General features: G+C 41.8%; 1 protein-coding gene across 34 annotated transcripts in view; it reads right to left on the reverse strand.

The window, feature by feature from the left end:
* RBFOX1 (RNA binding fox-1 homolog 1) overlaps nucleotides 1–13284 on the reverse strand; it is a 1477709-nt gene that overhangs the window by 348612 nt on the left and 1115813 nt on the right. The window contains exon 1 of one of the 34 annotated variants that reach the window (XM_082199129.1): nucleotides 2066–2761. The exons of 30 other annotated variants lie outside the window; for them this stretch is intronic. In XM_082199129.1, the coding sequence (XP_082055255.1) occupies nucleotides 2066–2209 (144 nt within the window). In that variant the 5' untranslated portion in view covers nucleotides 2210–2761. Of the gene's footprint in view, nucleotides 1–2065; nucleotides 2765–13284 lie in introns of those variants that run through there. 3 more of the 34 variants (XM_082199120.1, XM_082199138.1, XM_082199126.1) reach the window with 3 other exon arrangements.

The following is a 13284-nucleotide window of genomic DNA, read 5'->3' on the forward strand; positions in this document are numbered from 1 at the left end:
AGAGGCTGAGATTGCACAATGCTATTGCAATTCTACATAGAGGAAAGAGATGATTCCTAGACCCCCACTTCTTCCCCCTCCCCTCATCCTCCAACCTCGCATTTATGTAATCTTTTAGCAGTTCCTTGTGTGCCCAGATTGACCTCTAACCTTAAGTCACATAAGCCCTTTCAAAAGCTACTTCCTTAATGTTAAAATGGTTGCCTTGAAAAGTTCAAGAAACAACTGGAGAAAATAGAACTTGCTTCCGCTGGTATAGTACAGCTATGCAGAAAGACAATGATCTTTTAAGGGTGATTCCCCAAGCATCTAATTTTTAAAAGGCACACAGAAGTAGCATTGAGACTTTAAGTTAAAAACAAAGGAGAGATTTGGTAGGCTTACTGCTAATTTAAATTGCATGCAGATAAAGCCCTCCCACGTAACAACTATATTCTAATCTGTACACATGAACCTTTTAATATATAATTTGTTTGTCAATCCCAGAGCCAATTCCCACTGAATGTCTGGATACGGAGGAGAGCTTTGGTTTCTTTTAAAATGTGAGGCTTTCGAGCAACTGCCCACATCTTAAAAGGCACCAACGCTTGTATTCTGAGCAATTTCATTTTTTTTAAAAAAATAAGAAGATAGATCCATTGCAAGAAATCAAGAATATATTAGAACATTGCTCTGTCCCCCCCCCCCAAAGAGAGACAAGGAAAGAAAGTTCTGTATTGCTTTGCACACATCTGTATGTGACATCTAAACTGCCGTAGCAGCTGAGTGTTAATAGATAAATGCTCCTGTACCGTACGCTTCAGCTGAGTTATAGTAAATGCAGAAAGGGGGGGAGGGGGGCAGATGACACTCTCAACAGAATAAATGCAATTACATTTGCATGACAATATATTTTAATCTTGCTCCTTGCACCCAGTGCATATCCCCTCTGTAGTAAGAGGCTCAGTTTATTACCCACAAAACTGTACATTTATAATAAGAATTCTAAGCACAGACATGCCATTGTGAGATGCTGACACTTTGACGCTTGAACATTTGCCTGGGAGAAATATCCCCCAATTGATTCCAATGGATTTACTTTTAAGTAAATGGACTCAGATGTCTTGCTATGCAGCCCTAATTTATTTTCCCTTCTGAAATTTCATGGACAAAAGGCAACAAATCCCAAAACTTATTTGCAACACCAGTTAGGGGGAACCCCTAATATTAAGATGCTGAAAAATAATAATAATGGGGGAATCACTGATTTCTAAGGTGGAGGTAACTGCCTATGCCTTCCCCCCCTCCCCATAGTAAACCCTCAATACGATGCCCATTGATAAATATCAAGATGCAAATCACAGATTTCCAAATGACCCATCAACTGATCTGGCAAAGTTCTACCATCTACACTGCTCTCCCCCCCCCCTTTATCCTCCACTGGCATCTAATTCCAACGAAAGACTCACATGGCAAATTGTGAGTTTAAACCAAATTTGCACCAGGACTGTACTTTGAAAAACAAATTTGATTCCCAGGTGCAAAAACGGGGAGGAGGAGAAGAAGGATTTTTAATAATAATAATAATAATAATAATAATAATAATAATAATAATAATAATTTTGTGTGGCTAAAATCTATCTATCTATCTATCTATCTATCTATCTATCTATCCATCCATCTAAACCTTGCATACATATTGTTCCCAGAGCAAATACAAAACCAAAACCACAGAGGCGGGGGGGGGGAACCATCCTCAAAACTTCAGAATATTTGAGATCACATGCATTGAAGCTGTACCATTAAAGAAAACAGAGGCGCAGAGGCGACTTTCCCGTACGAATTAATTTCTTTTGCTTATTTGGATGCATTCGTACACAGGCAAACACACACAGGCACATGAAAGAGACAATTACACATTCCATTCAGGCAGAAAGCTGTTTCCACTTCATGGGGTACAGACAATACAGTGACAAGAAGAGGGAATGACCAAACCCGGGTGAGAGTGGTGGTGGGGGGAGAGAGAGAGAAGCAAGGGTGGGGGAAAGAGAGTTGGAAGAGACAAAAAAAAGTTGCTGCGACTTACCTGCTGTAAATACATAAAAGTCAAGGCACAGGACAGCTGGGGACACATGCCGACGTTCGGCAGCGCAACGCAGGTCGTCCCCGTCAGAGGATGCTGCATGTTGCTGCTCTGAACCCGACGTAGGACAAGTGAAGGGGGTTGCATACACGCACGTTGCTGCTGCCTCTCCGGTGCAAGCTTGCTTATTTATTTCTCTCTCTCTTCTCTCCCCCCCACCCCAAACCTGCCACCCCCAACACCACAACTGCCAGCACTCTCTCTCTTTCTCTCAGATGTGTGGGGCTTTTTGCTTTTGTTTTCTCTCTCTCAAAAAGACACACAACCTCTCAAAAACATCCCTTCTCAGGGTGTTTCTTTTTCTCTCTCCCCCCCTTCTTTTTAACAACGAAACCTTGCCAGCCTCCTCACCTCCAGCTCCCAGTGTTAAAGCCCCACTACGTTCAATTGTCAAGGCAAGGCCATTTGGTACAATTTTCGTTTGGGAGGGTAATCCCACCCAACGCTGCCAAACAACACCCCCCCCCAGCTCACTCGAACGAAACAAAAACAGAGAGGTGTGGGAAGGAGAGAGAGAAAAAAAGGGGTGGTGGTGAGATTTAATAAGCAAAGGAGAGAAGGCAGCCGGCAGCTTCTAAGCTGAGCTGCTGAAACTCCCCCTCAGTGACAACCGCCGTTGGAAGGGTTTGTTCCACATTAAAAGCCTGGCTCCCTTGGAGAGAGAGAGAGAGAGAGAGACTCCTTCTGGTGTGGCTGATGCTACTCCGCTCCTCTCATTTGTCAAATGGGTCCTAACCAGGGCAGGGTCTCTGTACCACTCACCAAAAATTCAAATAACTGCATTTTAAAAATCCCTGGAGAGGATGCAGAAGGAGAAAGACAGGCATCATATACAGTCATGAGGTTTGGGCAATTAATGTCACTGCCCAGCTGGGACGAGAAAGGCTGTTATGATTCACCACAGACACCCCTCCTCTCCAGTGGTTTTTTTTTTTATTTTCTTCCTCAGGCCCCACACCTGACAGTCAGTTAGGGAATCCCCCATCGAAGGAATCAGGCAAACAGAAAGAGAACAAAGTCTCTCTCTCTCTCTCTCTCTCTCTGTGTGTGTGTGTGTGTGTGTGTGTGCGCGCGCGTTTGGAAAAACATGCATTAAAAGTATAGAAGCACAAAAGAAAGTTAAAATACTCTAGAAGATACACATGGCTTTGATCTGTGCCTATTTCTCTGGCCATCCTTCTCAACACATGTTCCATACACAGGGACACACAAACATACACCCCCATCACACACACAGATGGACTTTACATGCCTGACTTGAAAGGAAAGCTTGAACTCACATTTTATACCGAGTCCTATTGCACCAGAAGTACAATCTGATGCATGAAAGCCACAGGAGCGAGGGGGAAGTATTTCTTATTCTTAATATTAATTCTAATTTTAAAACCGCTTGTTTAGATACCATGTAATGTATCAAAATCACTCTGGGTGAGGTGAAATGAATATACATATACCATATATCTAGGAAATAATATGTGTGCACACAGACATCTTCCAAATCTTTTTATTTTTATTTTCCATAATATACTTTGCACCTATCTCCCCTTCTGCATTTCACAGAAGCTTGTAAAATCATTAACTGCTGTGAAAAATTAGATTAGGAACCACAGCAGAATCTCGTGGAATAAAGATCATGGTGTGGCACAATCCTTCCCCTCCCTTTCTCTCCTGTCCTGGGAAGAAAACATCTCTCTCTCTGTTTGTGTTTGTATAGATACAGATAGATACAGATACAGATACAGATATATAATTTCATTTAAAATTATAAAACGTGTCAGAAGGACAATCTATTACAAGAGGCTATTCTGTCAGGTTACATGAACAAACACCATTAGTCACTAGGGGGAATGTAATGTTTACTTTTTTACTTAAGAGAGAGTAATGTCCCTCATTGGAATTAGTATTCAACTGTCGCAAACTGTCTCTCCCCCCCCCCCTTTTATTTTATGGAGTAATAATTATTCATTAGTAGATCTAGTTAGTCTTCATGTAATAAAATCGGATGTGATCTGCAAATTAAATCATTTATGCTCAAAACTTGTCCTTGAGGTCAAATTTCTTTCCCCACCTCCCTTCCACATGTTACTAATATGTAACAAAATATACTGGTGTTATTCAAAATGGAATTTGACAAATGCATTGAATTATTAATTCTTCCATAAAAAGGCTGAATCTCAGCAAATTACTCTTCAGGATTCCCCTCCATTTCCCTTCCCTCTCAAGGTTCCTTTTGAGGAGCAGAACTTTTCAAACATTCAGAGGGAACCCAACTTAAAAAAAAAAATAAGAATAATAATAAAGGGGGGGAGGCAGAATAGGCTACAATCTGTACCAAGTGAGGGAACATTTAGAGTTAGTGGAAAATATTTCTCACAGAAATATATTCTGTGCCATTTCTTGTTGTTTTTATGTGGGTGTATTTTAAAAAAAAAAATTGGTGTTGGGAAGGTTGCAACTAAATTGATAGCACATATTTCCCTTTACATAAAGATTCATTTCTTTCCCAAGCTACTATTGAACTAAAATGCAAACAGATCACTAGAGAATTCCTGTGATTCAGGCAAACAGCTCTCAACTCGGAAGGTAATTAGCTGTTGCATTGTGAGACGTGCACACATTTGAAAAAGCTCCTTTAAGAGACAGAGAGAGAAAGAGAGAGAGAGAGAGAGAGAGAAATCTATAGCAATCTTACTGCAAGAACCCCACCCACAGGACTGAGACAAGGCCGGGTGTTACAACCAAAAATACACTTCTTCCCAAAGCAAGACACCCCTCTAACAAACCCGCGCCACCGAACACACACACCTATTAAATTGCTAAAAATAAGGAAAATGCTTGGACTTACAAAACAGGGCTTGCTTTCATGCGCAGGGAAAGTCCATGTATCATGAGGTTGAGGTTCTCAGATAGCACTCCTACACTGAAGAGCACAAATTAATTTATAACACAAAAAGGGGGAATATAAAAGGGGGGAATAAAAGCCTACGCATACACAAGAAAGGAAGGAAGGAGGGTAAAAATAAAAGCTAACATAAAAATGAAGTCCCTTATAGCCACTTTCTCATATCCTCCCCCTTCTTCATTCTATCCCTTTGCCTTAAGCAGTCCCTTGTTCTGACAGGAATATCTCATGCTCCTCTCCCCTCTTTTTCCAGAACACTAAACATGTTATTCAGCAAATGCCCTGAGCCGATAGAAAGAAAGAGATTTCTTTCTTTCTTTCTTTCTTTCTTTCTTTCTTTCTTTCTTTCTTTCTTTCTCTTTATTCTTCAGCCGACTCACAGAAACACCCTGATAAATAAAACATGGCCCTCTAATAAGACCCTATCATAATGGGCAATGAAAAACAAATACGTTGCATAAGAGATGAACAAACCCATTTTCTCTATATATTATGGGTGGTTTCATTTCATTGTTTTAGTTTTGTAGTCAAACGGCACTAAACGCTTTGTGTCTGGACAGTTTGGAACTGTCCATGGTTCCTAAGCTCTCAAAGCAATGCTTTAAGCAAGCAAGCAAAATGTGTGCTATAAATGAAGCACTTCAGGCTCCCCCCAGCAACCAAGCTGCTTTCAAGAAGAAGAAGAAGTTGCAGTAAGGTGTGTCTTCATATGTATTTACATGATCAGTAACACGTTTATTAGTCAGTGATATTTATAAACCAACTTTTGCCACAGGAAGTCCAGGCTGGAAGGAGATTCTAGGCCACCCCCTGAGCAGTGGCTTCACTTCTCATTATCCCCCTTCCAACAAATAACATATTCAGTATCACTCAGAATATCAAAAGTACATCTCACCACAGTGAGTTTAAGAGGTCTTAAAGGTAAGGTAAAGGGACCTCTGACCATTAGGTCCAGTCGTGGCAGACTCTGGGGTTGCGGTGCTCATCTCGCTCTATAGGCCGAGGGAGCCAGCATACAGCTTCCGGGTCATGTGGCCAGAATGACTAAGCTGCTTCTGGCAAACCAGAGCAGCACACAGAAACACCATTTACCTTCCTGCCAGAGCGGTACCTATTTATCTACTTGCACTTTGATGTGCTTTCAAACTGCTAGGTTGGCAGGAGCCGGAACCGAGCAATGGGAGCTCACCCCGTCGTGGGGATTCGAACCGCTGACCTTCTGATCGGCAAGTCCTAGGCTCTGTGGTTTAACCCATAGCGCCACCCTCCTTAGTAATTTACAATTCCAGTCACAGTAAACCAAAGCACGTGATCTGGATGGGTTGTAGTTCAGTGGTAGATCATCTGATTTGCATTCAAAAGGTCCCAGTGGCATCTCCACATATGGCTGGGAATGCCCCCTCTGAAACCATGGAGAGCCACCACCAAATCATTATACTGAGATGTACCAAAGTTCTGACTATGAGGCAGTTTCCTGTGTCCCTAAGCACAGAAAGTTTTCTGTGGATACACATATTACCTATTTATGTAGCCAAAGCCACCACTTCTCGGCCTTTTAGCTAAGATCAGGGGGTAGGATGTGGGATGCAGCTCCCCTCCTTTCAGGGGGGAGGAATTTGCAACACCCATCCTCCTCTGGAAGAAGAGGGAAGGTGGTTTACTTATTTATTTCATAAAATTTATACACTACTTGATTGTAAAAACAACAACCCTCAAAAAAGTTTATGAAAGATAAAGCTGTGAGATCAAGAAAAAAAAATCACAACCCTACTTTAAAACACCCCAAACATAAAACACTAAAACAGATTAAAATTACCTCAACTTGTTAAGTGTCTGGGTAGGCTTCTTTAAGCATGAATGTTTTTAGCAGGCACTGAGAAGTTTAAAGTGAAGGTGCCTGCTTGATCTCAATAGGAAGATTTCTCCCAAAGAGGAAATCATTATTTGGCATCCACCCTTCAAACCTTTGCAGTTCCCCATATGTCCTGATATGAAAAAAAGCTTAATAGGGGAGATTTAACTGAAGCAATCACACCTTGGAAGGCTGCAGAGTGTAGACCTTGGCACCCCATGATTCTGATATGGAAAGCATTGATTTGAGAGATTAAACATAAGCATGGGCACCTAGGAAGGCTGCATAATGTAGCATACAGGTGAGGTGATTTGTAGAAAGAAGGAAAAGGCAGTCACAGAACCTCTTGGCCACGCCACATATAAACTAAACACAATTAATAACCAGTGTCCTATCCATAATGTTGTCAGATTTTTCTCTCCTCTCTGGTAATTACTGAATGGAATTTATTTTCTCAATAATTGAGAATGGTAAAAAAAAAAATACAGGAGAAACTTTCAGCACAACACATTAGATGTTATCACTTGGGAAGGGGTTGTCAGGGGACACAGAGCTGCTTTTGGCAGTAGCCACATAACACTTTTAACGTTTCATTTCAGCCTCTATATGATTTCCATTGGCCTCCCATCCAGAACATGCTGAGGTCTATATGACAGCATCAGGTGCACTCAGAATATCCGATAAGCTCTCATAACTGATTGATGAAATTATGGTTCAACATCTGCATAGGTAGGCAGAGAAGTAATTTAAAGCATGGGTGCCCAACTTTAGGATGAGTTTACACACAACTGAGAGGAAGAACTATAGCTCCATGTACAGGGCGAGTCTTTTAAAAGAGGCCCTGTGGAACATGTGTAGTCTGTATCCATGGGGCCTCTTTTAAAGGACTCACCCTGTACATGTATTGTATGCAAAAGGTCACACATTCAATTTATAACATCTCCAGGTAGTACCAGGAAATAATCCTGCCTGATACCCTGTAAAGACACACTGGCAACTAGTATAGACAATACTTTAGTAGAGAGTCTAATCCTATATTACTAAGAGCACAAGAACATGAGAAGAGCCTTGTTGGAGCATCCTGTTCTCACAGGAGCCAACCAGATGTCTATGGGAAACCTGCACCACAAGAGCACACACACACACCATGGCTTTCAGTAACTGATATTCAGAAGCATTATGACCTCTGACAGTGGAGGCAGAATATAGCCATAATGAATAGTAGCTATCAGTAGCCTTATCAGTACTCTGGGTTTGTCAAATCTCTTTTGTCAAACAGGTGAGCTCCCGTTGCTCGGTCCCTGCTCCTGCCAACCTAGCAGTTCAAAAGCACATCAAAGTGCAAGTAGATAAATAGGTACCGCTCCGGCGGGAAGGTAAACAGCATTTCTGTGCCCTGCTCTGGTTCGCCAGAAGTGGCTTAGTCATGCTGGCCACATGACCTGGAAGCTGTACGCCGGCTCCCTTGGCCAATAAAGCGAGATGAGCGCCGCAATCCCAGAGTCGGTCACGAATGGACCTAATGGTCAGGGGTCCCTTTACCTTTACCTAATCTGGTTATCTATAAGATCAAACTAAAGGGGGGGGTAAGAGTGTCTTCACTACATTTCCACAGCAGATTATTAGTCCTAGGAAGCAGGCGGTGGGAAAGATTCTCTTTCTCATTTGGCAGGAAAAAAGGCTTATCAAGTTGATTGATTAAAATGTGGATGAATTATTTGCTACTGGATGAGGTCTGCATGGTAAAAGCAAGCTTAATCCAGAGGCAACAAAGGTGTTGCCCTCCAGTTGACACCTGCTGCAATGTATTGGTCTAATTCAAGGACAGGCAACATGATGCTTTTCAGATGCTGATGGACTACTACTCCCATCATTTATGACTATTGGCTGTGTGTAATGGGAATTGAAGACCAACAATATCTGCGAGGCCACAGGTTCCTCATCTCTGGTCTAATCCAAAGGCACAATCCTGCACATTTTAAGTTTCATAATCATTTTATAGATAGATAGATGAAAGATAGATAGATGATATAGATAGAGAGACAGATGATAGATGATAGATAGATAGATAGATAGATAGATAGATAGACAGACATATCTATCTATCTATCATCTATCTATCTATCTATCTATCTATCTATCTATCATCTATCTATCTATCTATCTATATCTATCTATCATCTATCTATCTATCTATCATCTATCTATCTATCTATCTATCTATCATCTATCATCTATCATCTATCATCTATCATCTATCATCTATCATCTATCTATCTATCTATCATCTATCATCTATCATCTATCATCTATATCTCTATCTATCTATCTATCTATCATCATCATCATCATCATCTATCATCATTTATCATCTATCTATATCATCTATCATGATGTCCCTTTATCTTTTATAATGGATAAAAGCAGATCCCATCAACCTCAGTCAGTGGGTGTTGTAGTCAGGGGAAACCTGAGTTGAGAAGTCCATCATCAACCAGTCATCCCACACTCCTTATTCATCATTAATTGATCAAATCAAGCTTGCAATAATATTTTCTTTTGTTTTTATTGTTGTTTAGCAGGAACAATGTGGTTGGAGGAAGACCTACATTATTCACCCTGTCATCCCACAGGCTATGCAGTCACATCATCCCTATTATCATCACCACAACAGACATTGGCAGGGGGGGTTGAGATGATGCAAAATATATCCAGCCTGAGTCCAATGGATAATTCAATAGTCTTGCAGAATTGGTAACGGGGAGAGATATACCAGACACACACACAAAATATATTTCTTCTTAAATGGCCAAAGGAGAACAAAGGGAACAGTAAATCTTGGGTTGCTGTTTTTCTTTTGATTATATATTTTGTGGTTTTATATTTTGATTTTGTTCTGTGAGCCACCCTGGGACCTCTGGGTATAAGGCAGTATAAAAATTCAATAAATAAATAAGTCACCCCTTAGTTATTTGGTAGTGGAAGACTCTGTCCTGGCTCTCACTTGATGATGAACTCCAGTGATGTTCCCCCCCCCCAAAAGCTTTAATGCTCAGATCAGTGTGATACATATGCAAAATGCTGTTCAAAGGCACAGCAGGTAACACACATTGCTACACATTGCACAGCAGGTGATATGGCTGCTCAAGTGAAGACATTCATCCAACAATGGTACACAACAATGAATGGGGCAAGCACAGATTAGTGCAGCAGGTGGTTCTTTTCCTTAGACTGGGCAAGCAATCCAACATTCTGTCTGGAAGGCTGGTGGACCTTCTCCACCTATTCATACTTCTGTTGGCATCTCTCATCAGAAGCGGTCCCTCTCACTCCTGCTGGATGAACACCAAAGGTCCATCTGGTCCATCATCCAGGGCTGGTCCAATACATTTTGGGACCTGAAGCAAAGCACAAAATGGCACTGGTGCTACCTCCCCACTAGGAAACAAGGAATGAGTGAATATCTACATTGGGAATAATGGGGGAATGAATATCTGCATCAGAAACAAGAGTGGAAGAAAACCAGCATCACCTCCTATTCACTAAGTCTTCTGTAGAATGGCATTGGGCAGGGCCTGCCAAGGAGGAGACAGATCGGTCTCCAAGGAACATGCCACAGCTGTCACTGCCACTGCAGCAGCAGTGGCCAATGCATACCTTTGCGGCCAGATCAGACAGAGGACTTTAGGTCCTGCTACCTGAAGCTGTTGCCTCACCTTGCCTCATGGGTGGGCCAGCCCTGCCACCATCCTATTATTGTCGTACCCAACCAGATGCTTATGGGAAACCCACAAGCTAAACCTGAGTGCAGAAGCACTCTCCCCACTTCAATACATCATCTCCACATCAACAGGGTCACTCTCCTTCGGTCCTTCTGTCAGTAAAGGTCATCCCATAGGCCAATGAGCAGATTCCTGTTCCAATACCAGGTCAAAACCCTAACTGAAATGGCTATAATAAATCAGTGTCATTCAACAGTGCCTGAAATTGTCCAGTAATAATAATCTGTTCAAGCAATTTAACCAGGAAGGGGTCTATAGTTGTCATCATAGGTCCAGAAAAGTCCCCCCCTCCCGGAACAACCTTATCACTGCCTCTTTCAAAGAGTTTGGGGAAACTCCATCTATCAAGGAGAAATTTACCCACCTCCTGGACTCAAGACAGACACCCCTGCCCCTATTTGATGCAATAAGTCAGTGGTTCCCAAACCTTTTTTTGGGCCACAGCCCCTTTGGTTCCATAAACTCATCCTCAGTGCCCCCTACCCTACCCTATTTAAAAACAACAACAACAACCACAACCACACATTATTCAGAATAGTGATTTGCACCACCTACTAAAAATAATAATAACAAAATAAAATTCAAAACAGTAACAATTAATTGCACATTTATTCAAAATCTATTTTGTTTAATTAATTCAACAAATTGATGGACTTGATCCAGTGCTACCAATTTCAGCTGGTTGGGTGAACTTCCCCAGGTACTTTGTTCACATTTAGAATTTTTGCTGCAACAGGTAAAAACCTCCCCGGAATTTCCCCAGGGAATTCCACTTGACCTGACGAATATTTGCCAATGACAACATTCAGAGCAAAGTTTGGGGGTTGCTTCTCAAAATTATTTTCAGGGAGATGTACTGGGAAGCAAAAAATAAAGTTGCATTTTTATTACTGTTTTTTTTTTTTTTTTTGCAAGTGTGACATTTTCACATTTATTTATTTTTGCTCAGGACCAAACTCTGCAGTTTCTGGAGGCCTTTTCAGAGAAACGGTACTGCTCAGAGAACACCCGAGAGAACATAATTTGGGGGTGGGAGGCTGGGGGGAAATGTGCAAGAAAAGTCCTAAAGAATTCACACTGTTCATCACTCTCCAATCAGCATAAAACTAGACAGGTAATGCAATGTCAATAGTGCCCTTGCCCATACATCACCGTTAATGTGTACCAAGCCTGATCTGGTGGGACCCTGACAGATCCACACACTACACTGTGCTTGATCCTTGGCTGCTCTGCTGAGACGGACGACTAGGGAGCCAATTAGTGTCAATTGCAGTCGGGTTCATTTGTTAGTGACTGGACTTAGCCTTCCGATTTATATCACACACACCACACATACACACACAGCAAAATGAAATGACCTGTACTGGATTTGAATTGGAAAACTCGGAGGTGAAAAAGGCTTTCGTTTAATGACAATGACTGAGCTGGAGAGATTAGTTGGGGCCCTTTCTTACAAAAGGAACAATCAATGTTTCCACCTTCCTTGTTCCAATTTGGAATGTCAAACTAATAACGGTAGTAGGCTGATGCCTTTAACGAGGTGCTGGACCTGCCAGTTATTTTCAAGGGTGGGGGGAAAGTACAGTAGGACAGGCAGACCTGCTGTTCATTCCTGAAAGTCCAGTGGCATCATTTTTTAAAAGGGAGAGGGAGAAAGAGAGTATGGTAAAAAAAGAGAGAGAGAGAGAGAGAGAGTTTTGCAGGTTGTGGAAACTGCAGGACAGCAGACACTTCAACAGGAATAAAACACACGGTACTGGCTGAAGCTATCAGCCAACTCCTGTCATGTGCCCCCATTGTCTGGTATGCAGTAATATATTGCATCCATAGGGACATGATTTATACTGACTCAGACCATTGGTAAAGCTCATTCAGTATTCCAAATATTGACTGGCAGTGGTTTCAGGCAGGAGTCTTCTCCCAGCCCTACCCAGGGAGCCAGGGGTTAAACCTAGGACCTTCTAAGGAAGAGACGATGCTCTGCCACTGGGCTACAGGCTTTCCATGTGTATGGAAATCTTTTTTCTTCTTGTTGCTAATAACCATCAATAGATTTATCCTACATGAATTTGTCTGTCAAAGCGGGTAGGTATTGCTCTCACAACTGTAATGTAATTAAAAATTGTGCAAAGAAGTACTTCCTGTGGTCAGTCCTGAATCTTTTGCCAACAACATTTCACTTCTCAACACTTCTCAACACTTTTGGTTTACGGAATGTCTGACCAATATACTATTTGCCTTCTGTGGTTGCTCCTGTAGGAAAGGGGTGGGGAACCTGCAGCCCTCTAGATCTTTCTGGACTCTGTCTCCCATCTCCATCTTCCACAGCCAGCATGGTCAGCATTAAGAACAATGGGAGTTGTAGTCCAGCAATATCTGGAGGCCACAGGTTCCCTAATCCTGCTGCAAATGAGTATTTAAATGCTCAAAACAACAACAGCCCTAATGTGTCTCATAAGAAAACTGACGTGTATAAAGCTTGGTCATTGGCCAATGGAGCTCAATAATGTCTACAATGGCTGACAATAGCTCTCCAGAATTTCAGACAGTAGCATTTTTCTTTCTCCTGCCCCTGGAGATACCAGAAATTGAACCTGAGCTCTTGTGCATGCAAAATATGTGCTCC

This window comes from Podarcis vaucheri, assembly GCF_965113315.1.
Source record: "Podarcis vaucheri genome assembly, chromosome: 14".
NCBI lineage: Eukaryota > Metazoa > Chordata > Lepidosauria > Squamata > Lacertidae > Podarcis > Podarcis vaucheri.